We start from the raw sequence: 27,049 nt of genomic DNA, 5'->3' as shown, positions 1-27,049 counted from the left end.
TGCGGCGCTCTGGGCCTCAAAATAGGCGCACTCTGGGAATAAGACGCCAGCCCGCCCCATGTCCGCGGCGCCGTCAGAAGGGCCGCGCAAGACGTGGTGAAACTGGCGAGCATCATCGCCCGCTGATGCCGGCCTTCCGAGCGCGAATTGGAGGAGCAGAGCCCGGCCCGGCCCCCGTCCAACCAGCGTCGAGCGAGCAGCACCCGGGCGGGATCGCAGCACTGGCCAGCCCGGTCGTGGCCCAAATCTCCACCCCTGCTAACGTAAGGCGCTGGTGCTGCAGCTAGCCGGGAGCGTGCTAGCCCTGTCACGTGAACGCGAGCGGCCACCCCTCGGAGCGCACGGGCCGCGCCAAAACCCTCCACCATTGGCGCTGCGCACGTCACCAGCCCGCCGAAGACGCATCCCACACACACTCCCTCTCCGGTTCCGACATCCTGACATGTCTTCCGAGCGCGGCGCATTCCGAGGGCGCGGCGGACGCGGCGGCGACCGCGGGGGACGCGGCGGCGGAGGGCGAGGAGCCCACGGCGGAGGTGCGGCGGGCCAAGCAGAGCGCCCGAAGAAGGAGAATATCCTCGATCTGAGCAAGTACATGGACAAGCAGATTACGGTCAAGTTCAGCGGCGGACGGGAAGGTGTGTAACGAGCAATTGGCGGTAGGGCTGCAGCCGGGAGACTGACAGCGCGAATAGTCATCGGCACGCTGAAAGGCTACGACCAGCTCATGAACCTTGTGCTCGACGAAGTCAAGGAAGCTATGACCGGTGCGTACCCTCCGGATCTGCCTCTTACTTCTATTGACGAAATCTCCAGATGACGAAGGCAATGTCCGTTACCGAAAGCTCGGCCTCATCGTCGCCCGCGGCACCCTCCTCGTCGTCATATCTCCCGTCGATGGCAGTGAAGAGATCGCGAACCCCTTCATACAAGAGGAGGAATGAGGTTACCTCAACAATGTAGCTCATGACGATATTGGGTTCTTACCTGCTATTGTTGGAGATAAGCTTGAGTGAGCTTCGAGAAAGACGCAATGAAACAAGGCGTACGATACCCGCGAAGCGATGACACGAAAGTCTGGTTTCCCCAACGCCAGTGCTCGTTTATGCGCTGGGAATATTCCGGCCGTACAGGAACTTGATGAGGACAACTCAGGCCATAGGCAGAACTCCTTGCTAGGGGGGAGTGACGAAGATAAATCCAGATTCGGAACATGAAAAGCATGTCAAAGTCTCATTGTTGCTAGTCCCCGAGTCATAAAGCATCATACAAGCATGTGCCGCATTACGAAAATCCGCCGATTGGCCTTGAAGATACTATCATCAATTTACCCCCCACCACATTACTGCTCGCACTTCAATCAGTACGGCGTGTTCGCCTTCCTGACCGCTTCCCAGTCAGTCACTCCCTGCTGCGTGGTCTGGTCCGGCTGCTGTGCTTGGTGATACCCTCCAATATTTTGGTTGTCATCGGTACCACCATGCCCATCACCGTACTGCCCGGTGTTCATCGGGAGTCCAGTATGCGGCTCAGTGACAGTGTGCTTCTGCTCATCGTTTGGATGTGCACCATAAAAACCTGATCGGATTGGCCTACGCATTGTGAGTTCACATGTCAAATACTCCTGAGAGGGGTGGCTTACTGGTCCCCTGAAATTTGGTTGGGATCACCAATCGGCCCGTCGGTACCCATGTGGAGGGGCTTGCCGCCCTGCTCGGTCTGATGCTGCTCTTCCATTACCTCTCGAGCCGGATGGCCGGGTGGAGGGTTCTTATGCAGCTTGCTGCGACGCTTCTTGCCCTCACTGCTGTCCGAATCGTTATCGCGGGTAGCCTCATATGCGGCCGCACCACCAGCGACACCCGCTGCGGCTCCCGCACCAGCATACTCCTTTGAATGGCGTGGACTATCCCGAGACTCTCTAGGACTATTCTCCGTGTTCTTATCTTCTTTGTCCTTCTTATCGCGATGCAAGAAGCCGAAGAGATGGTGCTTCTTCTTACCCTCCTCTTCCTTCTCGGCTTCCTTTTCATGTTGCTTCTGTTCCTTCTCGGCTTCCTTCTCATGCTGCTTCTGCTCCTTCTCCAGCTCCTTCTGGTGCTTCTTCTCTTCGGATGCTGCCAACTTGTCATGATGCTTCTGCTCCTGATCCATTTCCTTCTGGTGCTTCTTTTCTTCAGCTGCTACAAGCTTGTCATGGTGCTTTGCGTCCTTAGCTTGCTGTTTCTCTGTCTCCTTTTGTTTCTTCTCAAACTCCTTCTGCTGGTCCTTAAGCTGCTGTTCGTGGGCTTTCTGCTGCGCTTGCCTTTCCTTCTCAGCATCATGCTGGGTGTAGGCATAAGCACCGCCGGCACCAGCAGCACCTGCTGCGCCGAGAGTAGCGGCATCACGCTTTTGATGCTGCTTGTTAGGGTCCTGTGTAGAGTCGTAGCGCTGGTGGCCGGCAGCAGTAGCCTGTTGACTGGAGTAGGCCACTGAAGGCTGTTGAGCTCCCTGGTAAGGAGGGTAAGGAGAAGCTTCTTGACCGGTGGGGTATTGTTGCCTAGTCATTGGAGATTGTTGAGCGTGTTCATGTTCGCGAGTGGCGGCATATGCTCCTGCACCTGCTGCACCAAGTCCTCCGGCAACTGCAGCGTCCCGGCCGTAGTGATGTTGATCCTTCTGGTTCGGGTCTGCAGTATGTGGATGCGTGGTTATGGACGGTTGATGAGCACCTGGAGCGGAAGGATCATAGCGTTGGTCATTCATCGAGGCTTCCGCTCCTGTACTGCGATGGTCGCCATACGCCTTAGCTGTTTCATAAGCACCATATCCAGCGGCTCCCGCTCCTCCGGCAACTGCGGCGTCACGTCCGTAATGATGCTGCGCTTGGGGCTGAGCCTGTCGATCAGCCTTAGGGTCCAGGCGGTTAAGCGTGTCCGACTTGTGTGGTCCCGTAGTTGTGTGTCCCTTCTGTTTCTCGGGATCGGGCAGGACTCTAGGGTCCATCACGTTGGCAATGTTGCTCTTGTGGGGGCCTACGGTCGCCGACGCTGGATCTTCTGGCTTCGGGTCTGCATGGTGATGCTTTTGCAGAGCGGGGTCTGGCTGGGCGCGCGGGTCAAAAACGTTCGCGACATTGCTCTTGTGGGGACCGATGGTGGAAGATGCTGGGCCGCTGTCTTGCTTGTCATGTTGTCCGGCATAGTACAAGCCGCCGGCAGTGGCAGCGCCGGCTCCAACCAAGGTAGCATCGCGACCGTACTGATGTTGGTGCTTCTCGTCCTCGGTGTGTGGAGCAGCCGACGTCGACTGAGGCTGGGTCGCCGAAGACTGCACAGTGTCTCGCGTTTCGTGGGGCCTTGTTATTTCTGAGCCTGCAAGGCCGGCACTTCCGAGTGTACCTCCGGTCAAGGCAGCATCACGGCCATGGTGTTTCTCAGAGGTGGAGGGGTCGAACTTCTGTTTCTCGTATGCAGCAGGCTTTCCGTGTACGCGCGGGTCTAACTTCGTGGAGCTGTAAGGGCTGGCCTCCGTGGAGAACGTCTCGCCGCCAATCTCGGCCGGTTCTTTCTGATGGTGTTTTCCAGCTTCGTATGCGCCTGCACCCGCCGCTCCGAGCCCTCCCGCGATAGTGGCATCTCGCCCGTAATGATGCTCCTTCTCGGGTTCTTCCGCTGTCCTTGTCTGCGGCTGATCGAGGGTGCCAGTATGGCGCAGTTCGTGCTGATCTCCTGCAGCTGGGATTTCCTTGCTTAGCATGTAGGAGGGCTCAGATGGCTCATCCACAGGGGTAGGGCTCGGAAATTCTCCAGGTACATGCAAACGAGGGTCTAATCTGTTAGCAGTATCCGTCGCATGCGGTCCCGAAGTGAACAGCAGTCCAGACCGGTGCTGATCAGCGGTAGAAGGCTTGTCCTCGGTGGCACAAGGGTCGCCGATAAAGTCATGACCGCGCCCACCATGCTCGTGCTTAGAGACCGCGGCAGTAGCTGCGGCCAACGCCTCAGGGTGATGGCCGCCCCGAGTGGTATTCTCCTGGGACGTGCTATCCACCGCTTGCTCATGCTTATGCCCAGGAAGGGTTGAAGATGCTGTTGCAGCAGCCGCAGCGCCTGCCAATGCTTCACGCCCCTGCCCGTCATGGACGCCGGCTTCCTTCTCCTTGGTGCCTGGCTCTCTCTCGCGTGTGGCGGGATTGAGAGTGGATGATGTGTTCTCTGCCGGTCGTCCTGTCGTAACGCCGCCCGCCAGAGGAAATGACCGATAGGTACCGGTGGCATCTGTAGGTTCTTCCAGTGCTCGCTCATAAGGCTGCTGCTCGGTCGCATGTGAAGTGTTGTTGTAGCTGTTGTCCTCACGTTGACTACCCAACTCATGAGCTGCTAGACCACCAGCTCCGGCCGCGCCAGTGCCTATCGCTGCATCTCTTCCCAGATGGGACGGGCTTCCCTGTTCTGGTGCAGCGCCTCCTAGTCTTTCTCCAGCGGGATTACTGCTGCTCGTGGCGGCCTGGGAGGCTTGGGCACCCTGCGGGAAGCCAATTACGCCCGACTTTATGCTTGCGGTGCTTGCGTCGCCGCTTTGAGTGCCTGGGCGGCCTTGGGTGGCATCCGGACGGAGACTGGGGGTTGCAGAGGTTGCGCTCTGAGGTGCTGAGGTCGGAGTGGTCTGCTGCACATTGGTGGTATTGGAGAAGTGTGGTACGTGATCGGCGGTCTGGATAGGCTTCCCAGATGTCGAAGGCGGGCTCTTGCGCGTAAATTGATCGAAGATTGGGTGCTGCCTGATTCAATGTGAGTATACGTTCTTGGAATTCCGGTTCGCAATGGTGTTAAATTACTCTTCTGATCCTGTTCCAGTTGGCTGGCGCGCACTCGTAAGATGACTTCCCTCTCCCGTCAAACCGCTAGTAGTGCCGCGATTCGGTCCTGCTGTGGACGGAGAATCATGGGGATTTTGGTTCGCGTCGGTGCTCTTGCGGTGGCCACCAGAACTGCGCAGAGTTAGAAATGCTCCACCAAAGAAAGCTGGACCCACTTACATGACGCTCTTGATTCGCTCCATATCGGCAGCTATCACACCTGAACCGGAATCGAGAGGGGCACTGGAGATTGAGACTGGGTGTCACAAAGACAATCGAAGTAAGGAACAAGGGTGGAGCTTGGTGGGCTCAAATACACAGTAGTCTAGCATCAGTCTATGTTGCGCCAGGCAGGTACAAAGCGCATGACCTCATACACATGAGATCGCGGCGGGTAGCTGCGACCCCGCCCCTTCCCATTGGGACACACAAAAGGCCGTCACCCCCAAACAGCAAGCCCTTTCTCTTGATTGCGCACTTAGCAGGAAATGGCGGCCAATTCAAGCCTCACCGACTCCGCGGATCGCTGCGGTCTAACCCTATACGCCTGCATCGCCAAAAGTCAAGTTTTGGTGTTTGCTTGTATATCCGCCTGTGCAGTGCTTGCCAAAGTGTCAGGCGTCAAGAAATACCCACGACGGCCTTCCGGCGTGATCTTTCGACCCTTGAAATACCTGTACCCAATCGTAGACGGCGGGTTGTCGCGACGGGCAAAGCCGTAAGAACAAGGCATCGAGTCGCACCACCCGACACGATGACGCAGCATGATCGACGAGCTACCCCACAGGTCCACAGCTTGAATGACAAGCGCCCGTAGCGTGCTGCACCTCTAAGGTCGAGAAACCTGAAGGCGCCAACCTTTGTAGTGGAGCAGAGGATGAGGTCATACACTATCACGTGATCCGCTTCCGACTTCGGAAAGACCTCGGGAGCCTTCCAAGGGTCTGTCTCCAGCCCGCCGGGACTGACGGCTGAAGGCTGAAGGCTGAAGGCGGTACGGCTGGCTGCCTCTGTGTACTGTTTCCCAACACTATCTCAACAACCACCCGTTCGAACCGCCCCCTCTTCGCAGTCTCGAGACCGTCACCAACCACAAAAATGGCGCTGCAGGAGGCGAATGGCACAGCACGCTGCAAGGGCAGAAAAAGCCGCACCGCGACGTGCAAAAGGGGCCTAGCTTCCTCGCTGCATCCCGGCCCAGACCCCCGAGCAATGCGCCGACCGACCCGAGCTCCAATGCCAGTCTAACGTCAATCGCCTCAACTCCGGCTTTTGGGGCAGAGACCGAGACCGAGTATTCATGCGCCGCAACATCCTGCCGCAGCCTACCCAAGAGACAATTGCGAAAGCATCGTGCATGGAGAAGCGAACTTGTCAATCATTGTTGCGCATTGAGGGACGGGGAACAACGACGTCTGCTTCGCACCAGCGCCTCTGCAGCGTCTGATAGACTACCAACTACCGGCCGCGCGTGCCATCCTCCGCGAAAGTCCGGCATCTGACATACCGAGCGACGACGTCGAATGCTCAGATATCGCAGACGTCGGGGTGCAGGGTCAAGGTCACGATAGTCGACCCACTTCCTCCGCTAAACAGCTCCGCATACCCGCCCACTTAAGCGCCTCACCGTTCCACTCTTTCTACCGACCCGTCTGCTCCCAATCCAACAATTCGCGACCCCTCTGCATACTACGCTCCGCTCCAACCACCACAATGCCCTTCCGCTCGCGCCTCCGCCGCGCCTTCACCCGCGGCTCCCATGACGAGTCTGCGAAGCCGGAAAATCTTAAAAAGGGCGACCCCAATGTCTACCAGCCCGGCGAGAAGATGCCGCCGTTAAAGTACAGACGGCCCGTAAACCCCGAACACAAGGCGAAGCTCGAGGCATTCAGCTTCTCGAATGCGTGGCGGCGGCGGAGCGATCAGAGCCTCTATTCGCCCATGGGCAGCCGCATGCCCAGCCGGAAGAGCAGTTATATCTCGTTTCGGAGAAGCAGGAGTATCTCCAGGAAAAGCATGTCGAGGGGCGATGACGGAAGTGGGGTCGATAGTGGCATTGGAGCGAGTGTTGCGGGCGATGACCGACATGACATAAGGGAGGGTAGCGACGAGGAGGGTGATATCACGAATGGTGAGTTCGCAGGCTATATGCTTGCATCATGCCTTTATACTGACATACTCTAGTCGGTCTCTCCCGTCACCCTACGCAAGATCCCCGCCGCAAGTCCTCATCCATTCGCGGCCGCCGCTCGCAGTCCATAAGATCCGGCTCACGCCCCGCGACATCATCAGAACGCCCCTTCTCTCCTGAAGACCTCGAGCTCGCGCTTAAGAAATCAAATCTAGAAGCTACAAAGGAGGAGTCAGACCGCAGCGGAGACGGAAGCCCTCACGATCCAACAACCGGGCTGCGACCGCGTGAAGGCGCCGTCGCATCCGCCTCGCTCTCATGATAACTCGCTACGGATATGGGATGTATATAAACCAAGACAAGGAAGGGATTGCATGGACATAGAAGGACGGAGGATCTACTCTGTATATTGTCATTGCATTGGGTGGGCTTTTCTATATAGATGCATCGTAGATGGTGTTTCGGGAACTCGTTCCATGGGCATTGGGGCTGGCTGTTTGACATAGACATCTGGTCACACGATGGTTATGAGTTCGAAATGAGAGCATGTAACTTCTTCCCCCGTAGACGCCCTCTTTTGAGCCAAGCTGTCACGTTGCGAAGGTGGAAAGAACGACAAGAACTTACCCTCGAAACCCGCCGCTCCTCCGCGACACACGAGGCGAACAAGGAGTGCTCCTTCTAGTCGTGCTGCGATCACGAGCACCACGTTCAGCTAGCTCAGCTTTCAAGAGCAAGTCTACTCGCCTCAGCGGTACCCCGCCGCGGAGTCCCCGCCGCTGGACGTCCACCCTGTTCTACAGCACAGCAGAAGACTCCTACCATGTCCGATTGATATGCACTCCGCGGCACCTCATCGCATGCCTATTCGGGTAGCGAAGATCTTACTCAACTGCAGTGCCAGGAAAAGACGCACGATGGCGATGGTATTTCATCCACTTACCTTGCGTATTGGAAAGATGGGCTAGCCTACCCGCTCGACTTGCTACGGCGATTGGTGGGTAGGCTTAGAATTCCTTCTCGGTACCGAAGATCAAAGAGTGGGATACGAGAAGGAGGAGAAATACGAGGAGGGATTTTCCTATCCGCGCCTCCGCATACATAGGTATGGAGTGTCCGAAGAGGAATGGGAAACAGCATACCTTTGCACGCTGAGGGCTTCGGGATCCCCGACCCTGCTGCTGCGGGTATTGAGATGCCGATATCCATCCTCAGTATTATATTAGACAGCTGCTCTTTCATGTGTAGTGCTCAGAACTGGTGAGGAGGTGAGGGCGCTTGCTTAGGCCTACGGCTGCAGCGTTGCGCGGAGTTCGATGTGATAGCTCGCAACATGAGTCGTAGGATACCACGCACCTGGGACGCGTTAGCGCCAAGAGTGTTGAGGTGGAAGTTGAACGCCGACTGAACTGCTACTAGAGGCGTCTAGTCCTATACGGAGTGTAGCTGCCCAAAGGTGCTGGGGTTCGTCTAGAAGGTCCTAAAAGGTAAACGCTGGAGCGGTGATTTGCTGAAAAGAAAGACTCCTCCAGCGGGAGCCAATGTTTCGAAGGCCAGGGGATCCTGGCCTCGCGCACGTCTCGAAAGGTCGAAAGCTGGGAATACTGGGACCGGGTACTGCAACTCTACTCATCGCACACTGGAGAGAGCATTGCGATGGTCGACGTGAAAGGCTATGGGATCCAGCGCGAGACAGTCTAGATGGAGTGTCGCACATCGTCGGCTGAGCGGCATTGACTACCGCAGCAGAGGTGGTGTCTAAAGTTTTCGTGTCTCCGTCTGCCAGTGATTCAGCCTCCAGGTACCATACTCACTCGCCCACTCAATGCTGCGCAGCTCTGTGACACGCAGACAACCCCAAACAGCCATCTCAGCTGGATGAGGAAACGGAGTCCTCTCTCAGACTTCTCAGAAGCGCTGTCTGTCATTTGTGTCCGGAACAGCACCTCGTGGATCATGAGGCGCTCAGTCTGGCACTTCCCCCCGTAAGGTACTTTTGACTGGTCACACGCAGGCCTCTCTCCTCTTTAGGTGGCCGCCCACCCAAGCAACGTCGAGGCCACACCCACATGAAGCTCGCCATCGACGCTTACCTTCTTCAGGTATCGGAATGCGATCCAAGACCTCTGCTCATCAATCCTCGTGTGATGGTCTCTCGCCACGATCGCATCACGTCTTCGCCAACAAGGTGTTTCCCGCAGAGGAGGGCGCACATTGCGCACACAAGAGGCAAAGCAAGCACTGCTCCTGCACAGCGCGCAAAGACACCCTTCTGAACCGTTCTCAGGCGGGGATGCTGTCGTGCTCACGACGGACGGGACGCACACACCGCAGCTCAAGCCAGATCCGATATCCCAGATATACCCCATCCGATATGTGCCCGCCCATCACCTTTAAACTGCTTTGCCTCCACAGCGTTGCGGCCGATCTGTATCCTTGCACAACCAGCAGTGGTCAGAACGCACATTAGCTCTAGACGCTGGTTCACGGCTCACTCTTTGCCCTTGCTGTGCGGCACAGCGCATATGCGAACCATCCCGTGATGCTAGCGCCCGAGACTTGGCTAGATGGGATGACGCCACACGCACGCGGCGATGCCGTCAGCTTTGGATGCGAGCTGGGGTAGACGAGCGGTCGCGAATTTGCTTTTTGACCAGCTTGGAGGCCTGAATGTGAGCATTGCAATTCGGTGTGGCGCCGGCATGCTAAAGCTAATGGGAGGGCATCGTATGAGTTAGTGGACCTGCACGCAGCTGCGGGCTCGTGAGTCGGTGATCGTTGCTGTGGGGAAGGCAGTTTCATGGTGAGCGCACAGCGTTGAGACTGCTGGCGCCGGCGGAGCTTTTGGGAGAATCATGTCTTCTCGGTCAAGTGTTTGTGCTACTTGGTGAGGGAATAGGCACATCAAAGCCCCAGTTACTCCTATCTCGCAACAGGAAACGACAGTGTGATCAAGTTGCGATGGTCCGAATGAAGTTCTACTCGCGGTGTGATACGTGAAATGAGCTGTCATCTCGACCGCGCATCGCATAGAAGGCAGGAATGGACGAGCGCGCCGTGGCGGCCAGTTACTTTGCTCCGCGTGGACACATCGTCATTTCTCTATGTAGGGGCGAGATGAGCGTCTGTTGAAGAGCCGCGAGCCGCGACGTCCAAGGCTCCCTTCCTGCAGGGCGCGAGGTTCAACGCGTTTGAGGACGTTGGAAGTCCTGACAGCTCCGCCGTAGGCGAGCCTGAGGCGATGTGGATACGCCACCAGAGAGCTCTCCAGTCATTCCCAAAAACTTCTAGTGAGCTTGCGTTCCTTTGATCCTCCGGGAGCGATGGGTGACGAGGTAGCTCCACTGCTCTCCACCCAAAAATGGAGCTGCGGCTAGTGGCCGGGATGCCATTCTCGAACCCAATGCTGACGGGTAGCCATCTCTTATCGGACTTGCGCCATAACGGCGCGGTCAGCCACGAGCGAAACCATAGTATCAATCAGTTCACGCCCGCATAATCCGAGTCCGTAAACCCAGGAAGAAGCTTCCACTTTTCCAGGTTACCACCTGCCCTTTCACCAAATTGGATAGACGTGGCTGAAGCAAGTCTATGCGAGTCCTTTTCTTCAGCCTCCGAGGGGTAGCACAAAACCTTTTCACACAGTGCTCTTGGCTTGCAGTGCTGCGCCGCACAGCAGCAGCACGACATCCAATCCTCGTTCCGACCATCATGCACGTCATCTTGGCTGTGGGGGCAGCTAGACCAGTTGCGGATCTACGATGTGGAGCTTGGTCTGATCATATATGCAGTTGCACGAAGCAATACTGAGGACCCAACCAGGCGGCGGTTCAGCGTCTCGGCCGGGGCTGGCGCCTACATCCTCGTCTTTGAGCTAGCCAGAATTATATGAGCTGCGTCTGCGAAACAGTTGACCGTGAGGTACTCGGGTTCGCAACGGATACGTACTCTATCTAGATCGACTTGTGGAACGTGAGGCCAGGCAGCGCCGCGGAGTCCGTGGTGAAGTACGTGAGAGTCTTCGAATACCCTCCTGAACGGTGAGTGGTATCCCTTTCGAATATTCTGCGGCCCGTTGCTATTTCTGCGAGTTCTTTGCTCCAGCCATTGTTGGAATACTGCGGTTTGCAGCCAATCAGCCCTGCATTTGACAAATTAATTCTTTTTCCCTTGCTAGTATATACGTTATGGGCTTAGAGGCGGCGTTTATTGCGGCTGGGCAAGTCGTGGTGGAATCCGAAGGAACGGCAACAGCTGTAGAGCTTCCTCGGGCCGAGGGGCCTACCTCACGGCTAAGCCAGCACCATCCAGCCCCGCCAGAGGCTCCCAATGGCTAGGACCGTAGAAGGCAACTCGAGGCGCCGATGTCGGTGAGCCGACTGGTCGATTCGAGAAAGAGCATACTGCATTCCCTCAACTGCTCAGGGTGCTACTGCATTCCCTGCAGCAGACGTCAACACAAGCGATGAGCCAATCACATATCTCCGTGGGATGGCTTGTATGGCTTGCGAGACTCCACGGAGAATTCTTTGCTGATAGTGACCCCGGTATATGCAAGCCACTGTCGTGTAACGATCGCTCCTACCTGGGCAATACCCATGACTCTCTTCGAGAAAAACAAACAAAGATTCTGATCATATGGACTACGCGGGAGGAACCTGCTCGCTTTGAGGGTTTTTTTGGGACCATGAAAGAGTTGAGAAGCGCCTCGAACGGTGTGAGTCTGCAAGGTACTGCATGATACTGGCGTCCGAACCGTTGGTAGACTGTGACGTTTGAGCTAATATTGAGGTACGGCAAATTCTTGGTGTCGGCTTTCGGCTACTAGTGGCGATTCGTAGTGATGTTCTCGAGCTGTCGGCCAGATCACTGCTGGATTGAGATACGATATGAGCATGTCCCACACGCTTCTGAGCGATGAGCACTGCCTGAAGAGCCTCGACGTCCGTCATCAAGTACATTCTTCAAAATAGACAGCCCTAACCGAAGCCGTTTGGTGTAACCATCGACGTGAAGCTCATGAAGCTGTGCGGGGTGATGGATATGCAGGTCCAAAGCGGCTGGTGGGGTCGCCGAATGCTTGAGCGAGGTATGAGCTGGGGTAGGCTGGTCTTAGAATCGAGGTGGCTGCTGGCATGGCGTAGACCCCATGGTAGGGTTCTAACGTATCATTCCAGCGCACGTAGAGGCTGAGGTTACAGTGCGCGGCCGACCGATGAGCAAGTCGGACCCTCCATCTGTCCCGCCGCTGCGGCTCTTGTCTGGCAGCCTGCAAGGCCGTCGATTTCGTGTTCCCCAGAACTCACGCCTGTGACAGTCTCTTTCGATCTCTGTAGTTCTTAATCTGTCGCAAGGTCCCTGTACCTCTCTCCACTGTGCCGCGCTCTTCAAACTCCGTCGTCTGTCGGTCGCCCCCTGGATTTCTGCTCAGCATTCCCTTGCAGCTTCGTAATCCAGGTATTGTTTGTTCGCCGTCCTTCCTCCCACTATCGAGTTCCGCCAGCACGGTAGCGGATGAACTGAGTTCGAGGTTCATCGCGGGAAGCTCAACCCATTCCTTCGCCCTGCCTCTGGCGCGTTCGCGACCGCGTCCAGATTGTAACATGTTCCACACAGGTTAGTTCTTCCGCATCTCGTTGCCACTAAGAGCTTCTGGGAGATCGACCTGTCACCTGCAGGCCCCCAGACCCTGATTCAAAAGCTAAAGCTGCTTCCTGTCCCTCGTTCTTGAACCCAGATCCGGAGTGTTGCTCATTACTGCCCATTGCTGTTCTTTCCTTTTTCGTTCGCAGCTTCATCTGTAAGTGTATTGCATGAGATCGTATAAGCGTTTGGAGGAGAGGGTATGGAGAATGTGTTCTCAGGCTAACAGGGAGCCACAGAAGACTTCGACGTTGAGACTGCCACAATGTGCATGTCCGAAGCCACCAGCTATGAGGGAGGGAGGCCCAAGGAGGGGTTTCGGATCTCCCCTTCCATGGGACCTTCGTCTGGATTCCTCACGCCTCCGTCCCCGTACAACCTGGAGGTCCGCCGAGATTCAATCGCATCGTCTCAGTCGTCCATGTCGAGCTTCGCAAGTTCCATGTCGAATTACTCTCTGCCGGCAACGCCAACCTATGTGCAGAGTCCTATGACTGAGGAGGGCTTCATCGACGTCACGGGATACGATCTCAGCCAGGATATGCAGGGCCACATCTTCCATGGCCTTCCGATGGAGCCCCAAACCAAGATGATGCCGTCGGAGGAAGGCTTGCCCGGATCCTGGATGATGGTCCCACATGCACCCAATCTCACCACCAATCCGACAATACAGATTCAACCGCACGGTATCCTTTCCACGGCTGAAGATCTCATACATCCTCACCTGGCAGAGCCAGCCAGCATGGACAGCGTCATGGTTTCTACCCCAGAGCCTTCATGGGGTCATCTTCCTGCTGCCGTATTCCCGGATAGCGGAAGCCCATGGGACAACGGCTTCCTTCAGCCCATCGTTCCCGAGGACAGCATGCGGGCTTTCTGGGCGGCTCAGATACAGCAACCGCAGAGGCTCCAGACTCCGACGATGATTCCATCGGATTCCATGCTCGTCTCTGAGAATAGCTATGTCCATGTCGACCCAGAATCAATGACCGATACGGACTCCTTCGACAACGCCGGGGCCTCAATGCCCCACTCGCCCCAGGAGGTCACCTTCAAGAGAGAGAACTCGCCCCCACTTCAGCATGACTCCGATGCTGAGCATCGGGCAAGCTCACTCAGGAGGTCGGTATACATGTCGGCAGTGTCGCCCACCGGAGGAAAAACAATCGTGAAGAAAGAGCGACGACCCGGAGGCTCTTCAAAGAAGCCTCATACGAGACATGGAAAAAGGAGTGACTCCACCTTGGACGATTCGATCTCGGACGTGGTCACCTTGAACGGGGTCGAAATCGAATGGAACGAGGAGAAACAGGGCATCGATTGGCGCGGCACGCGGCTCAACAAGTCGAAGAAGCTCCCATGCCCTCGATGTCCAAAGAACTTTCGACGGCCCGAACACCTCAAGCGGCACCTCGACACCCACGACCCGGCAAAACGGGAAAGATTCGGGTGCGTGCTCTGCATCAAGAGATTCGGGCGAAACGACAATCACCATGAGCATTACTGGACCCACGTGCGGAAGCCCGGTAAGAAGGATGGCCGCAACCCCAAGTGGACTCTCCAAGAAGTTGAGGAATTGCTTACTAAGAAGAAGCTTACTGATGCCAAACTCGTCGAGAAGCTCAGGCAGAAGTGGAAGAAGCTTTGCGAAGCTTGAGAGCGAGGCTCTCCTGTACAAACCGCACTTTCGGTTATGTTCGGAGTTGAGTGGATCATGATTTTGCTCGCGGTAATACGTTTCTTCTGTTCATTTATTACCTGTTGTTCATGTACTCTAGTTGTGTTCGGATCTGCACATGTAATGTATGGAGTAATGAGGTACGAAATTCGCGACCAAAAGACTTCCCACACTCACCGAAAGACTTCGGAACTTTGCCACCGTGATACTCTTTCAGATCGACCCGGATTGGGATGGGATGCGGAACGTGCGGCGTAGTTACAGCCGAAGGGAGGAATTGTGGAACTTGACGTTGAGAGAAGCTGTGGAACGGTCACAGCGCTAGATCCGGATCTAGTTAGCTTCGTCGAGGCACCCCGCCCACCATTGACCGCCTCTCGGCCCTCGCCCAAGGGCCCAGCTGATCAGTTCTGCCGTGTTTGCATGCACTTTCTGCTCAAATCTGCATGAATAAATAAAGGGAGAATCCCAATTGGTGGATCAAAGTTCTTATCGGGTGACTCGCGACAAATCCCAGGCTGGGTCCACGTGTTGCTTTCTTTCACGAGGAAAGAAATCTGGGGCTTGCATCCAATAACGCCTCGTTGCGAAGCGGTAAATACGAGGAGGCTCCATGCAAGAGCAAAGGACCCTGCAGGAGCAAGGAAGTCCTCTGCAGGAGGAAAAGGACTCTCACCGGAAAGCTCAAGGGCCGGTAAGGCCTCCAAGCAGGGTTTTTTTTGGGGGGGACGTCGACTATTGACGCATCAAGGTGATTACAATGCATAGAGCTCTTGGATCTCGTCTATTGCTGCAGTCACGTCTATGGCTAGGGAGGAGCTATGGAATCGATTTGCGCCTTCGAACATATTCGGTATCATGCTGAGTAAGGGAACGGCGACCACCCGCTTGGATCGACAGCTTGACGGGCTTGATCAACAAGGCAGCCAGGGCCTCACACAACATCCGGAGCAACGTCCGTAGTGCTCGCCCTGCTCACTGCTGGGTTAGCGTTTCCGTCCTTGAAATGGGTCCTTGAAAGCAATCTTGACCTCGACCACCTGCATGTCCTATATCAGTCCCTTCAGTCTATCCGCAGCCATCGATGCCTTGTTGCCTCGCTCATCCTTGTCATTTCGCTTAGAGACGGGCGTTGATGCTGGAGTGCTCACGGCTGTGGCGGGCCTGGGCTTCGAGATGTATTCCCTCAGTGAGACAGGGAGGGGTAGAGGAGACCGCGACGAGGACGTGGCCACGAAGGGATCGTCCCTCAATACAGCTGCAGAAGGCTGAAACTCGGTTTGTTCGAAAGATGACGTGCTGACAACCGCGACGGAGGCGGAAGGGAGGATGCTGATGGCAGCTCTCCCGCCAAGCAAGAGAGGGCTTATCGGGCTCGCCGGTCGCAAGGGGACGGGCGACAGAGGCCGTAGTATGCCGTTAGAAGAACTCGCTCGTTGGCGGCGTCGCGCCATTGGTGAGGTGTGTTTGGGGCTGATGGACACCGTTCGTGATCGCGACCTGTAGCTGAAGCAGTCTTGCTCACTGCCATCGTCTTCGGCACCATCAAAGTACTTTGCCATCGGATTGCCACTGCGCACGAAGATCGACTTGCGGCTCTCTTTCTTCTTGAGATACGGGCTCTGAGATGTCGGGAGGAGAAGCAGTGAGCGTTTCTTGTCGATGCTCTTGCTTCTCTGGTCTCTTCGTGTCCTTGGGCGTGGGCTGCCTCCGGCGCTAGATGGCACGCTCTGAGGCGTGTTTATTCCGTGGTCTCTACTCTTCGTAATATCTTTCGGACGTGGTGCAATCGTCTGTTGCTGAACGACACCGGGGGAGCTTCCGGATCCGGGGGTAGACAACTGGAGATCATATTCTATCCAAGGAGCAATCTCCCTGATGTCAGAGGTACGGCTGTTGGCTGTGCGGTTGCTGCTCGCGGTCGAAGTCGAATCCTGTAAGTTGAGCGGTTGGGTGTGGGGGTCGCTGAGCAGTGAGTCAGATGTGTGTCCGTACGCCACAGGTCGTACGGTGGTTCGCGCTGGCACCTCCAACGTACTTCTCGATGGAGCGACAAACAGTTCCTCCGGGAGCGCGGCAGGAGCACCTGGGCTCACAGGCTTACTTGAAGATGTTCGAGATATTGCGGGGGTCTCTCCAATTGCAGCCACAGCGCGTTTAAAAGTTGCTGTACGCGACCCGCTCGGCGACGTCTTGGAGAGAGTTCTTGGTTGAGCAAGCTGAGGGGCCAGGGGCGGGATTGGCGGTGCAATCTTTGTTTTCGCATTGACGTCTATTTTCGCGGGAACTCCCTTACTATGTATCTCACGGTGGACTTTGCGGAGGCGTTTATACTCTGAGTAGTCATCGACCTCGGTTGCCGTGGGCCGGTCTATCACCTCTTTCATTGGCGTAGGGTCGTCCCTTTCGAATCTAATGTCGTAGACGATATCTCCCGCGCGGTATTCATGACCGGCAATGTCGGACGACCTCATTTGGCGAATAATCCAGCCAGTCACTCGATACCTGCGCGCCCTCATTAGCTGAGATAATACTAAGGAGTCGATGCACCTACAATCCCTCATACCTCACTCCAGCCTTAGGTCCCCAGATACTGTTGATACTATGACTGCGAAGGACCCGAACCGGAGCCCTACTCTTTGGTGTAGCCGCTGTGAGACGGAACCTTCCCTTGTCTCCTCTGCCACAGCGATAGGTGAAGTTCATCTCATCTGGGGCATCAAGCTCGCCGGTGTCTTTGAGCAAGAGTGCGTATGCGCCATTCTTATCGTATGTGATACCGCCTTCAACCGAATGAAGATTAATAAGTCCGGCATGGTATGCGAACATAGGGTTAATCCACCAGCTGCGGGTACATGGGTCAGCGTTGGTTGGCTCTGGCGTGGCTTGGGGAGACTTACGAACCAGCCTTGAATCCAAGGTCGCCTTGCCGGTGAGAGCTTCCAGGCGCTATCTTCTCCGGACAGATATGCTGCCATCGCTTGAGAAGGGCCTGGAAAGTAACGAGGTCAGCAGTAACATCCAGTAATTCCAAATCACAGTGGCTCACGGCTTTAGAAAACTCGTCTGCAGTAGCGATGCCTTCTAGACGCCCGCCCCTGCCGTATAGAAAGGGACGAAGGTCCTGTAGTCGCCCAAATTTGGCAGTCCAGATACTGATTATCTTGTCGCAATCGTCAGCTAGTCGCCCTGGCCATCTCGTGGCTATTCCGGCAACATCGATGATGGCCTTGTGAATGCCGGTGGCTCGTAAGTCTAAAGCACTGAGTGTTGTTGATGTTCGCAGAGCCCGAAAGACTTCGTGCAGGGTGAGCACATCGTCGGCGCGGAGAACATCCGGGCCTTCGCGAGCGACGAGGGGGTCGAGCTCATCCCGTATCCATGTCGCGATCTGACGAAGCCTCTGGCGGGAGAGGTCGGATGCTGGAGACGTTGCTGGGACAGTCTCGAGCGCCATTGCATGACGCGAGGGAGGGTCGAGATGGTGGAGTAGGGGAGACACTTGTGTTGGGAGACATAGGGAGGCGGTCAGTGTCGCCATCGTTACAAAGGTCTCGCTTCCTTCGCGCAGGTGTCGCTACCTTCCGAGGCCGGGCGAGGATCTCAGAACGCAGCCACGATGGGGCGCGCTGCGCAGACAGGGAGAATGAAAGAGAAAGAACTTATCGCATGTATAGCAGGGTTTGGGAACGGCGAATTAGAGCATGGATATTCAGCTGAATATCCATATATTGCCAATCATTTGCCCTGAGCGTTCTTCCTCCTCTTCTTTTTGGAACGCCTGGATCCTCTCCGCATCGCTTCTCGTGATTTAGTATTTGCAGCGCGGTCATCCTCATCACTGAAGCCTTTCCATTCGTCCTCATCCTCTCCGTCGCTATTTCCGTTGGAAACGGGCGCGGTTTGATCAGAACCATCATCTCGAACAAATGCAGCAACGAAGAAGCCCATCGTGCCATCCGCAGTGCCCTTTTCGCAACGTATACATGCTTCGCAGACCTCTGCCTTTTGCTCCTGAGCCAGCAGAGAGTCTTCTCCAAAAGCGGTGGAATCCCAAATACCTCGTCTCTCCCATCTCTTCAAACCGTCCACTTGATGCTCTCGCTTCAAGATCGCCCAGCCTCGCTCTTTCGCAACCTGCGAAGCCAGCGCGCGGAACACGACACCTTCATTCTCTTTGAAGTGAACCGAGCATGTTGAGTATGTGATCTTGCGCGCTTTGGGGAAGCGCATGGCATGCGTCAGAATACGGAGTTGAAAGGCCGAGAGCGCAGTGAGTCGCTCAGCGAGCTTTCCTTTGACAGGAGTCTCTTCGGCGGCAGAGTCGTCCAAGTCAAGATCAAGAGTGGTGTTGCGCTCGGAGACTCCATTCGTATCTTTGTCCCGCTTCCGCTTCTTGCCTTTGCTGGTGTGAGAGATAGTCTTGGTACCTGACGACGGGTCCGGCAAACGCATTCGCATAGTGTCATCACGGCCGACAATGCCACTCCCGGAGCAACTCGGGTCAAGGAGAATCGCGCCAACTTTCGAAAACTCCTCAGAATCTGGGCTAGCGACCAGAAAGTCGGCTCCACCTTTAACTAACACGATTCGATCCGCAGACGCGAGTTTAACCATCTTCTGCAGTGTGCCCGTTCTGACTTTGTCCCTCTCGAAAGCAATCACCGTCTGGCCTCGAGCTGGCCCATCTTGATCGGAGATGATCGCTGCCAGATGTGTAGTCTTGTTACCCGGTGCTGCGCACCCATCGATTACGTCTCCGTCCTCGGGCGTAACGTTCAGTAGGTATGCAGGGAAGCAAGACGCCTTATCTTGGAAGATGATGTTACCCTTGATATATGCGGGTGACGTGCTTAGATCGATATCTGGTGGAAAAGCGAGCAGATTGGGAATATTTGGGTCTTGAAAATATATCCTCGCTGAGCCGGATGCTGATAGTACGGCGGCCAGCTTGCTCGCCCTCGCATATCCGGCGAAGGTTGTCGAAAGTTGCTCTGCACATGTGGTATTAACCGTGTTGATACGGACCCATCGCGGATGCCGGACTTTCTTGGGTAAATCCTCCTGTCCCGGGTTGAAGACTCCGGCGACGATGGCCTCCTTGAATGCTTCCAGTGTGACATAACCGCCTTTGATGCGGACCTTTGTGAATTCAGCACTAAGACGGGCTTTGTGCCTGGAGATGGCAAGCTTCAAAAAGTGGTTTGCGGGAGCAGCAACGCCATTTTTTGAAAGCAGTAAGTCATGGGTGAGGAGAAGCGCGAGAAGCGGAGTGAGCTGGGACGCGGTCAGCAATAGAGCTTGTCGGCCTCGCCATTGCGAAAGCATATCCGCTCAAGGATGGTATCACCTTTCTTTCTTCACCCAGGAGCCTACATCTCTCGATGACATCCTTGAGAACGATTGACCATTTCGATGCCTCGCTGATTAAAGCGAAGAGCTGGGCGGGCGAGCTCTTTAAATCTGTTCGCTTGTAGATCCTGGACTTCAAGGAACCGCCTACCTTTTCGGCGTTGGTGAGTACCGCAGCAGCCTCGTAATAGAGCGACATTGGAGGTCTTTGAGATTGCGGATGAGTTTTCGGTGTTGAGGTGGTCTAAGCTCCTAGCTTCCGAATTAGGACACCTCCGAGGTTCCCCTAAGTCAGGCTGTTTACTAGGACCTGTATACCTAGGGATGGATTGAAAGTCGAACATTAGGAAACTTCCGAGAGAGTGATCTTGCTCTTAGCGTTGAATTTTTGCCGTGGAACACGTGATATGGGCGCTACATGGACGTGCACGCTTTATGTTGGCGCGGAATCAAGAACGAATCGCAGTATTTCATTTCCGAAAGCCATGAGATGCAAGCATACAGAATCGAGGGTATATCGCCTACATATCCATTTCCCGAACTCCGCTTTCCCATCCTCCCCAGCTATCGCATGACCGGCGGCCTAGCCTCCTTATTCCACCTCACTCTAGAGCACAACCACTCGACCGCCTCCTGAACGCCCGTCCCAGTCAATGCACTGCACGGTAACACCCTACTATCCCTCACGTTCCCGCCCTTTTCCCCCTCAAACACCTTCCTCACGAACCCCTCCTTGATCCTCACAACCTCCACGCAATCCTCCCTATCCTGCTTATTCGCCAACACGAGTATTGGCACACCCGACGCGTCCTCGTTGTGCAATACGCTCTCCAGCACCAGTCTGCACTCTTCTAACCTGCCATTGTCCTCATGCAAACCGCTGCCTAGATCTGCGAGGGTGGCGTTCCCGACGTCCGAAGAGTCGATGACAAAGACGATGGCGTGGCAGGACGAGTAGTATGATTGCCAGAGCCCGCGCAGGCTATGTTGGCCGCCGACGTCCCATATCTTGAGGTAGATAGGTGGGTTGGGAGGAGGAAGCGAGACGGTGGCTACGTTTTGGCCGACAGTTGGAACGGTTTTGAGGTTTGGGTTCAGAGAGGTGTAGTTTGCTTTTATCTGTTCGAGAAGGGTAGTTTTGCCGGCATTGTCGAGGCCGAGGAGGAGGATGGAGTACTCTGACAGGGACGTAAGCTTGGACTGGGGAATGTCGCGGAGATGGGTTCGTTGAGAGCATAGCAAGTGAGAGGGGGAGGCGAGGGGGAGGAGATACCTTCTTTACTTGTCGCATGCAGATATATTGATTTAAAGAGATGGTACATTGTCTGGGGCGCTGGCTGCGAGCACGCTCACACGTTCGTGGTTCGCCAGGATGTGGAGCTCTTCGGAGATAGTGGGGTTAGCAGAGTGCCAAGCTTTCCCAGGGTATCTCTAACCCCAATCCGTCCACCTTTTCTCAACCCCATCCGATATATCATCAAACTCCACAAGCAAGTCTGTAGGATCTAAAGCACCGCCTATCATTACACCCCATACCAGGACCATGACACGAGGCGCGATCAATATCGGCGCTACGGCATTGTGTAGACCGCTTGCTCCTTGATGAACCTCACAACCGGTTCGATGCTTGCGCCTGGCGATGGACAATGTCATGGCCTACACCAGAATGCAGCCGAATAGCCAATGCAGGATGTTCTGGTTCAACTATCGAACTTCCGCTTCAACACAGCACTGATCCGAACTCCAGAGAAGACATGAGACTCCACGAGATGAAAAGTAATCAGCGACCGCCTCCAGCCAATTTTAGTGGCGAAGAGTTTCTGAACACGTTCCGTAATGCTTCAGCCGCAAGTCCCAGCACCACGCCAGCCAACCCCGCATCACTCCGCTTGAGCGGCACGGGGACCGGAAGGGGCGGATCACCAGAGTGTGCAGCATAACGAAGCGGCCTTGTCCCATATTCAGCGACACACCCAGCAGATCCGTGGCTGAAGAGGCCGCCCATTTTCCTTCTTAACCGAGAGAGCGGCGCCACCACGTCCAGCTTCAAGGCCTGGAAAAAAGAGACTGGTCGCAACAAGACGCGCAAACGTAAGCAGCAGAGGAAGTCTTCCGCCAAAAACGAAGTAATCAGTTCGAGGGGTAGAAATGGTACTGTATCATCTGGGATGAGGCAATACCGCACGGTGAAGCACCATGCTCACATTAGGCACTGTGCCGTACGATGGGGCATAGTTTGCGATGGTGAGTCCCCAGCGCTACCCTTTATCTCTTACTTCATGTCCGCTAATCTAAGCAACAAGAGATGTCCATGGACACATGCTCTAGGATATCCGTTTCTTACGGGGAATATAATCATCCTTTCCAAGGTTGAGTTCAACCTCACACATTCTATTATCAGTAGCCAGCTTCCTTTAGGCATGTATAGATATCTTTGCTCTCTAACACTCCTTCCTACTTCTGTCTACTTCCCCTCCTGCATAGCTAGTCCTTCCCGCCCTTCTCAAAGCATTCTACATACAGGCGCAGAGCCTGCTATAGTCTCTAAAAATATATTCTTCCTATCTTAGCTATTTCTCTATATACAATCTACCTTTACCTTACCCTTGCCTTCTACTCTAGCTCTTCCACTCCGCGCTGTAACATCCATGCCCGCTCTAGCCTTGCAACATCCTCTCCTATGCACACTAAAACGACATTTCAAGAGTGCAGCCGCAGGCATCCGCGAACATTTGCTTGACTTTCACACCATAGTATACAAGACAGGGAAGCACAGTATCAACTATGGAGTTCATTACTCCCATGATCTAAGAATCAAGGAGTCGCCGAAGGCCTTTAGGAAGCGAAGTTCAAGGTACGGTTTACCAAACAAAGCAAACGTGAGAGAACGCGTAAAATGGGCCGAAGGCGGTGAGAAACCCCCAACGCACAAGGGACAAGATTTGGTGTGAACATGTGTGTGAATTAGAGGCAACTACTACAAAAGGGCTATTGTATCCATGACAAAGTGGTATAAACCGTTCTTCTTGAAACAATGCTTTGAGTGATTCCGGAATAGTTCTCCTAGCGGATAGGCGCTTCTGGCCTATCCACTTTACAAGACTTCTGTGCTACATGACGTTGTGGAGACGTGCTGATTGGGTAAGCGGTGCGGATGTGGGTGTTGCGAGGGATGCCAGGGCTAGGGTCGGTGATGTGTCTATCGGGGCGACGGGAGGGTTTGGGCAGAGTCGGATTAATGCCAGCGACGGGGGAGAGCTCCCATTACTGGCGTAAAAGCCAGCGAGTTGGACCCGCGGTTTCGGGAACGGCCGGGGAGTCGACGGTCGTGGGTTGATGCGCGTGTGGAATCGTCGGTGTCGTCGCCGTAGTCCGAGGAGAAATTGTGGGGAAACATAACCTCGTCAACGCGTGCCGCGAGCGCCTTTCCACGATGGTCGGATCGGGAACGGGGGTCCTCCAGGGTGAGCTCTGGTATCCGTCGTTTATAGTCCGCCCGAGCTTGGTGATGGCCGTATAGAACCGACAATTCGGACCCTAAGTACCAGGAGTTTAGTCAAATGCCAGATAGGAGTCCCAAAATGGGTATCCAGCTCAACCAAAACTCACGGGCATAGGACCGACACGGCACTATGGGGGAAAGGGCAGCGTGAGAGCCTTCAGGCCATGACGCCTTGATTGCCACCTAGGGCGGTGATCAGTGATATAAAATATGCTGGGGATATTGCGGTTGCTGGTAGAACGAGGGCATGGCGGGGCGAGAGGTAAGGAAAGGTCCTAGGAGCGACGTACCGATTTGGCGCTTGATCTGCTCGCGTGCCCACCGAGCCGTATCCCGCGTTCGGCCACTGAAGTCTGGGTTGGCACGGGTTTCCCTCGTCATCGTGGTTAAGAAATCGTGTCGGAAGTATTCCCGGATGTCCCCGTTCGGGAAAGCTTCAGCAAGATCGCTAGGAGCGATTAGTGAACTGTCATACAGTCAAGCGTGCTTTCAACTTACCCAATGACGCCACAGGACGATCGCAGGAGAGCTTCCGTGCGGTTGGTGTCCATCTGAACGATGCGCAGGAGCTCAAAAATTGAGTCCAGATACTGAACGAGGAGACCAGCTATTGATGTTAGCGCTCGATCTAAAAGCCAGGTCGTGGACGTACTTTTGTTGCTCGACTTCATGGCAATGATAATTCCATCCCAAGCATCCATAATGCCTTCCCGCAGCGACGTGATGTAGTCGATCATTTCATAGTTGCCCTCAGTGGTCATAGACACTTGTGATGCCTGTTGTAGCACCTGAGCGACGACGGCAAGGTACGTCTCGAATGCGCCGAGGATCGCCTGGGCAATGTCGCCAAAGCATTGCAAAATCGCAGGCTTGAACTGATTTCCGAGCGAATTGCTCTGTTTGAGATCATCAGTAAATACATGGAGCGTGCAGAGCTTGGGGAAACCTACCCGAAGGTTGTTGAGGAGATAGTTCATGAAAGCGTCGCAGTAGGGTTGAACCTTCTCGCCGAGCGCTCGCGTGATGTCGCTAACCAAACCGATTGCCATGGAGCACAAAGCAGGTTCTTCCTGATTACCGAGCGCATTGTAGAGGAACTTTGAGAAGGCTTCCATGTACTTTCCGAAATCTTCTTCCAGCGCTGTCGCGATCGATCCAATTGCGGCAAATACGGCATCCGGAACGCTCGACTTAGGCGGAAGGCTGGATAGTAGAGTGAGAAGAATTTGCATGATGCGGTCCGCCTGCGGCTTGATGTCGCCCTCCAGACGTTGCACAATTGCCTGCATACGTATTAGCACAGGGATAGAATTCAAGGTGGAGGTCCTACCATGACGACACTAGCTAAGCTCGTCTGCATCTCTTCAAGCGTCAACTTGTCTTCAACGCTGACGACCTGTGACTGCAGCTGAATCGACTTCTCCAAGCGCTCGAGAATGACGTTCGACAAGGTCGCGACAAGGCCGACGCTGTCACCAGCGGCGTTTGTGACGAAGGAGTTCAGCACCTCGTATGCAGCAGTTCGCAGCTGGTTATCGGCATCACCCCGCTCAGTGACCTGTAGAATGTGCTGAATGCTCTGCTGGAAGTGTGGTGACAGTGGATTGGTCTGGCACCCTGGCTCTCCGGCGAACCGGTCGGCGAGGTTCATCAACGCCCAGCAGCACGACGACGCCATCTTCGAATGACTTGACAAGCCGTTGAACAGCGCACCAATGAGAGACGGGAGATGCTGTTGAGCATCGACTGCGTTCGGCGCAGCTTCGCAGATGCGACCTAGAGCGTAAGCTGCGGAATCCTTGACGTGTATTACCTGGTCGTCCATCATGGCAATCAGCACTGGAAGCGCTTGCTTAACCAGCGGGTCCAGAATGTTCTCCTCTGGGCCCTCCATAATGGCGCCGAAAGCTGAGACGGCAGCATCGCGGTAATGCCAGTCTTCTGAGCGGAGGTTCTTCTCCACGAAGGCAAGGACGGGCGGCACGACGCCGCTGCCTACGCACTGCGCCCAGAGCTGAAGACATTGGTAAGCAGCCCGCGAGATGTTGTATTCCGTATCATCAGCGTCCTCGTCCTGCTTGGCGAGCAGCTCAAGCAGGACCGGGACAACCTCCTGAGTGGCCACCCGCGCGAAATTGAAGTAGTCCCTCAATTCGGTTGAGCCCTCGGATTGGGCCTGTGCATATATTAATACCGGGCGTCCTGCTTTGTCAAAGGTTTGGGGAAGTGGAAATGGTAGTACCTGAGTATTGTCGTCTTCGATGGAGATTTCCTCCTCGCAGACGGTGCACCAGAACTCAACAGCGAGCTTGGCAACATCCTCTTCGTCGCTCTTCATGCCTTGGATAGTAAGGCCAAAGAGGGCCTTCTCCATGTAGAAGCGCATCTTGTCATAGTACAGGCCCATGATGCGGTTCAGACAGCCATAGGCGCCCTGCTGGATGCGGCTATCATCTGCCTGCGTGGCCTCGCAAATGACCTGCATGATGTAATTGCGCTCGCCCTCATTGTCAAAGTTGGACCGCACAAATTCTATCGAGTCGCCGAGGGCGGAGATGGCGGCATTCCGCACGTCATTGTTCGCTTCCTCCTTGCGGGCGCCCTGGACGACGGCGGTGAGGATGGCATTGGAGTGATGCTGCAGTGCTTCGCGCAGATCTAGGTCGTCGGTGTCGCAAATGAAGCCGATTGTAGTCAGCGACGCCTGCTTCTGGTGGTCTGCGCCCTGTCCGACGTTCTCGACCAGGGTGGGCATAAGCTCCGGCCATTGGTTGTGGGGTATGTCGACGGCGGCGATGGAAGCTATGAATTGGGCGGCGGCCTGCCCCGCGCGGGCGTCTGGAGTCGAGAGCGTGCGCAGCGCAAGCTGCTTGACCGTCTGCTTAATCTCGGGATTCAGACTGAGCCAACGCTCCTGGACCTGACGTAACCGGGCATACTCGCGTGCGGTGAAGGCGTTCTTGAGCGCTAGACCGGCGGCGGTTCGGATGTGAGGCTGCGACTGCTCGTTGGCGAGCTCGTTGCTGAGGATGGTGAGGTATTGGGGCTGCGGTGAGACGCGCTCTGTTAGCGGGGGCTCTCTGTGGAGCGCAGGGGAGGGCTGCAGCCTTCTGGGCGCGGGACACTCACGAAGTCGGCTTCGGCGGCCTGGGTGAGCTGCTGCTCGGCGCTCTGGCGGATGCTGGCGTCTGGGAGAGGTCAGTCAAGGCGGCAAGGCAGCGGAAGAGCGCGGTGAAGGCACGCACCAGCAGAGAGGGTCCCCTCCAACACCTGGTTGATATCCATGACTGCAGGAGGGCGGGTGGTGGACTCAAAGAGGGGTGTTCAGTTGGAGAGCACGCGTGCAGCCGGGGTTGAATTTGCTTTTGGCGGCGGTGGGTGAGACAGAGGGGTGTCGAGGGAAGTTGCGGTGGGCGGCCGTGTAGGGAGGGAATTTGAAGCGAACGAAGGTCGAGCGTAGCCAGGGCCAAAGCACGTGAAGCGGTAGCGCGTCTACTTTTTCTGCCCTGGGGCCCCGCTACTGTGCGCCGTTTGCGAGGGGACGGGCCGCTGATATGCTGAGAGCAAGCGGTGCAAGCACAGCACAAACCAGGCGTCTGGAGGAGCACCGCAAAGACAAAGTAAATAGCAATTTCGCGGTCGCGGCTGCCTCAGCGGCTGTTGCCCATCATTTCGCTGCAGCATCTGGAAGGCAGCCCGAGCGCCCAGCCAGCGCGCGCATTGGCTCGCTTCCGTCGCTGCTTCCCGCCCCGGATTCCCTCCAGCTTCCGCTGCAGCCCTGCGCGAGAGCCACCGGTGGAACAATACAGCACAGGAGGAGGCAGGGTCGCCCGCCGCAGCCAGCGCGCTTCTTCACTCAAACATGCGCAGTATTGTCTCGGCTTGTGCCCTGCAGAAACA

The 27,049-nt window shown here is 55.6% G+C and overlaps 9 protein-coding genes across 9 annotated transcripts; 3 read left to right on the top strand and 6 right to left on the bottom strand.

Moving 5' to 3' along the window:
• The first annotated feature begins 262 nt into the window (after positions 1–262).
• Positions 263–1,342, top strand: BU26DRAFT_520354 (U6 snRNA-associated Sm-like protein LSm7). Its single transcript, XM_033829273.1, has 3 exons — positions 263–638; positions 696–767; positions 817–1,342. The coding sequence occupies exons 1-3, from the start codon at positions 443–445 to the stop codon at positions 942–944; spliced, it is 396 nt and encodes a 131-aa protein (XP_033682088.1). The 5' UTR covers positions 263–442; the 3' UTR covers positions 945–1,342.
• On the bottom strand, positions 1,165–5,255 carry BU26DRAFT_341380 (uncharacterized protein). Its single transcript, XM_033822320.1, has 4 exons — positions 5,024–5,255; positions 4,823–4,975; positions 1,643–4,765; positions 1,165–1,592 (listed from the first exon to the last, which is right to left on the bottom strand). Exons 1-4 carry the CDS (start codon positions 5,044–5,046, stop codon positions 1,361–1,363), a joined length of 3,531 nt encoding a protein of 1,176 aa, XP_033682087.1. The 5' UTR covers positions 5,047–5,255; the 3' UTR covers positions 1,165–1,360.
• A 1,196-nt stretch (positions 5,256–6,451) lies between these two features.
• BU26DRAFT_341363 (uncharacterized protein) lies at positions 6,452–7,620 on the top strand. The gene is made up of 2 exons (XM_033822319.1): positions 6,452–6,974; positions 7,028–7,620. The coding sequence occupies exons 1-2, from the start codon at positions 6,557–6,559 to the stop codon at positions 7,294–7,296; spliced, it is 687 nt and encodes a 228-aa protein (XP_033682086.1). The 5' UTR covers positions 6,452–6,556; the 3' UTR covers positions 7,297–7,620.
• Positions 7,621–11,991: 4,371 nt separating this feature from the next.
• BU26DRAFT_506378 (uncharacterized protein) lies at positions 11,992–12,579 on the bottom strand (the record flags this gene model as incomplete). The annotated part of the gene is made up of 2 exons (XM_033826906.1): positions 11,992–12,163; positions 12,281–12,579. The coding sequence occupies 2 exons, from the start codon at positions 12,577–12,579 to the stop codon at positions 11,992–11,994; spliced, it is 471 nt and encodes a 156-aa protein (XP_033682085.1).
• Positions 12,580–12,731: 152 nt separating this feature from the next.
• Positions 12,732–14,323, top strand: BU26DRAFT_341348 (uncharacterized protein). Its single transcript, XM_033822318.1, has one exon. It carries the CDS (start codon positions 12,883–12,885, stop codon positions 14,272–14,274), a length of 1,392 nt encoding a protein of 463 aa, XP_033682084.1. The 5' UTR covers positions 12,732–12,882; the 3' UTR covers positions 14,275–14,323.
• A 929-nt stretch (positions 14,324–15,252) lies between these two features.
• BU26DRAFT_341312 (uncharacterized protein) lies at positions 15,253–17,934 on the bottom strand. Its single transcript, XM_033822317.1, has 4 exons — positions 17,345–17,934; positions 17,196–17,287; positions 16,850–17,140; positions 15,253–16,800 (listed from the first exon to the last, which is right to left on the bottom strand). The coding sequence occupies exons 1-4, from the start codon at positions 17,834–17,836 to the stop codon at positions 15,345–15,347; spliced, it is 2,331 nt and encodes a 776-aa protein (XP_033682083.1). The 5' UTR covers positions 17,837–17,934; the 3' UTR covers positions 15,253–15,344.
• BU26DRAFT_341307 (S-adenosyl-L-methionine-dependent methyltransferase) lies at positions 17,935–19,990 on the bottom strand. The gene is made up of 2 exons (XM_033822316.1): positions 19,646–19,990; positions 17,935–19,572 (listed from the first exon to the last, which is right to left on the bottom strand). The coding sequence occupies exons 1-2, from the start codon at positions 19,844–19,846 to the stop codon at positions 18,034–18,036; spliced, it is 1,740 nt and encodes a 579-aa protein (XP_033682082.1). The 5' UTR covers positions 19,847–19,990; the 3' UTR covers positions 17,935–18,033.
• Positions 19,991–20,109: 119 nt separating this feature from the next.
• On the bottom strand, positions 20,110–21,009 carry BU26DRAFT_520348 (ADP-ribosylation factor 6). The gene is made up of 2 exons (XM_033829272.1): positions 20,921–21,009; positions 20,110–20,825 (listed from the first exon to the last, which is right to left on the bottom strand). Exons 1-2 carry the CDS (start codon positions 20,967–20,969, stop codon positions 20,212–20,214), a joined length of 663 nt encoding a protein of 220 aa, XP_033682081.1. The 5' UTR covers positions 20,970–21,009; the 3' UTR covers positions 20,110–20,211.
• Positions 21,010–23,164: 2,155 nt separating this feature from the next.
• BU26DRAFT_341252 (ARM repeat-containing protein) lies at positions 23,165–26,550 on the bottom strand. The gene is made up of 8 exons (XM_033822315.1): positions 26,395–26,550; positions 26,279–26,337; positions 25,392–26,195; positions 24,480–25,325; positions 24,100–24,432; positions 23,802–24,045; positions 23,648–23,756; positions 23,165–23,597 (listed from the first exon to the last, which is right to left on the bottom strand). The coding sequence occupies exons 1-8, from the start codon at positions 26,432–26,434 to the stop codon at positions 23,345–23,347; spliced, it is 2,688 nt and encodes an 895-aa protein (XP_033682080.1). The 5' UTR covers positions 26,435–26,550; the 3' UTR covers positions 23,165–23,344.
• Between the last annotated feature and the right edge of the window lie 499 nt (positions 26,551–27,049).

The sequence above is a fragment of the Trematosphaeria pertusa genome, assembly GCF_010094035.1.
Source record: "Trematosphaeria pertusa strain CBS 122368 unplaced genomic scaffold BU26scaffold_9, whole genome shotgun sequence".
Classification (NCBI taxonomy): Eukaryota; Fungi; Ascomycota; class Dothideomycetes; order Pleosporales; family Trematosphaeriaceae; genus Trematosphaeria; species Trematosphaeria pertusa.
This window is presented reverse-complemented; position numbering and strand designations above follow the sequence as displayed.

What these genes read in the sequence shown, in the direction of transcription:
- BU26DRAFT_341348 (XM_033822318.1), top strand. Translation starts at nt 12,883, where the DNA reads ATGTGCATGTCCGAAGCCACCAGCTATGAGGGAGGGAGGCCCAAGGAG.
- BU26DRAFT_341380 (XM_033822320.1), bottom strand. Translation starts at nt 5,046, where the DNA reads ATGGAGCGAATCAAGAGCGTCAT. An exon ending in GAGCGAATCAAGAGCGTCAT is followed by an intron (nt 4,976 to 5,023) that starts GTAAGTGGGTCC and finishes AACTCTGCGCAG; the next exon opens with TTCTGGTGGCCACCGCAAGA. An exon ending in AACCAAATTTCAGGGGACCA is followed by an intron (nt 1,593 to 1,642) that starts GTAAGCCACCCC and finishes CACAATGCGTAG; the next exon opens with GCCAATCCGATCAGGTTTTT.
- BU26DRAFT_520354 (XM_033829273.1), top strand. Translation starts at nt 443, where the DNA reads ATGTCTTCCGAGCGCGGCGCATTCCGAGGGCGCGGCGGACGCGGCGGC. An exon ending in GTTCAGCGGCGGACGGGAAG is followed by an intron (nt 639 to 695) that starts GTGTGTAACGAG and finishes CAGCGCGAATAG; the next exon opens with TCATCGGCACGCTGAAAGGC. An exon ending in AGTCAAGGAAGCTATGACCG is followed by an intron (nt 768 to 816) that starts GTGCGTACCCTC and finishes CGAAATCTCCAG; the next exon opens with ATGACGAAGGCAATGTCCGT.
- BU26DRAFT_341363 (XM_033822319.1), top strand. Translation starts at nt 6,557, where the DNA reads ATGCCCTTCCGCTCGCGCCTCCGCCGCGCCTTCACCCGCGGCTCCCAT. An exon ending in GGAGGGTGATATCACGAATG is followed by an intron (nt 6,975 to 7,027) that starts GTGAGTTCGCAG and finishes GACATACTCTAG; the next exon opens with TCGGTCTCTCCCGTCACCCT.
- BU26DRAFT_341307 (XM_033822316.1), bottom strand. Translation starts at nt 19,846, where the DNA reads ATGTCGCTCTATTACGAGGCTGCTGCGGTACTCACCAACGCCGAAAAG. An exon ending in TCCTGGGTGAAGAAAGAAAG is followed by an intron (nt 19,573 to 19,645) that starts GTGATACCATCC and finishes ACCGCGTCCCAG; the next exon opens with CTCACTCCGCTTCTCGCGCT.
- BU26DRAFT_520348 (XM_033829272.1), bottom strand. Translation starts at nt 20,969, where the DNA reads ATGTACCATCTCTTTAAATCAATATATCTGCATGCGACAAGTAAAGAA. An exon ending in GCATGCGACAAGTAAAGAAG is followed by an intron (nt 20,826 to 20,920) that starts GTATCTCCTCCC and finishes CGTCCCTGTCAG; the next exon opens with AGTACTCCATCCTCCTCCTC.
- BU26DRAFT_341312 (XM_033822317.1), bottom strand. Translation starts at nt 17,836, where the DNA reads ATGGCGACACTGACCGCCTCCCTATGTCTCCCAACACAAGTGTCTCCC. An exon ending in CTTGGATTCAAGGCTGGTTC is followed by an intron (nt 17,141 to 17,195) that starts GTAAGTCTCCCC and finishes ATGTACCCGCAG; the next exon opens with CTGGTGGATTAACCCTATGT. An exon ending in GGAGTGAGGTATGAGGGATT is followed by an intron (nt 16,801 to 16,849) that starts GTAGGTGCATCG and finishes GAGGGCGCGCAG; the next exon opens with GTATCGAGTGACTGGCTGGA.
- BU26DRAFT_341252 (XM_033822315.1), bottom strand. Translation starts at nt 26,434, where the DNA reads ATGGATATCAACCAGGTGTTGGAGGGGACCCTCTCTGCTG. An exon ending in ATCTCCTCAACAACCTTCGG is followed by an intron (nt 24,046 to 24,099) that starts GTAGGTTTCCCC and finishes GATCTCAAACAG; the next exon opens with AGCAATTCGCTCGGAAATCA. An exon ending in TCGTCCTGTGGCGTCATTGG is followed by an intron (nt 23,598 to 23,647) that starts GTAAGTTGAAAG and finishes AATCGCTCCTAG; the next exon opens with CGATCTTGCTGAAGCTTTCC.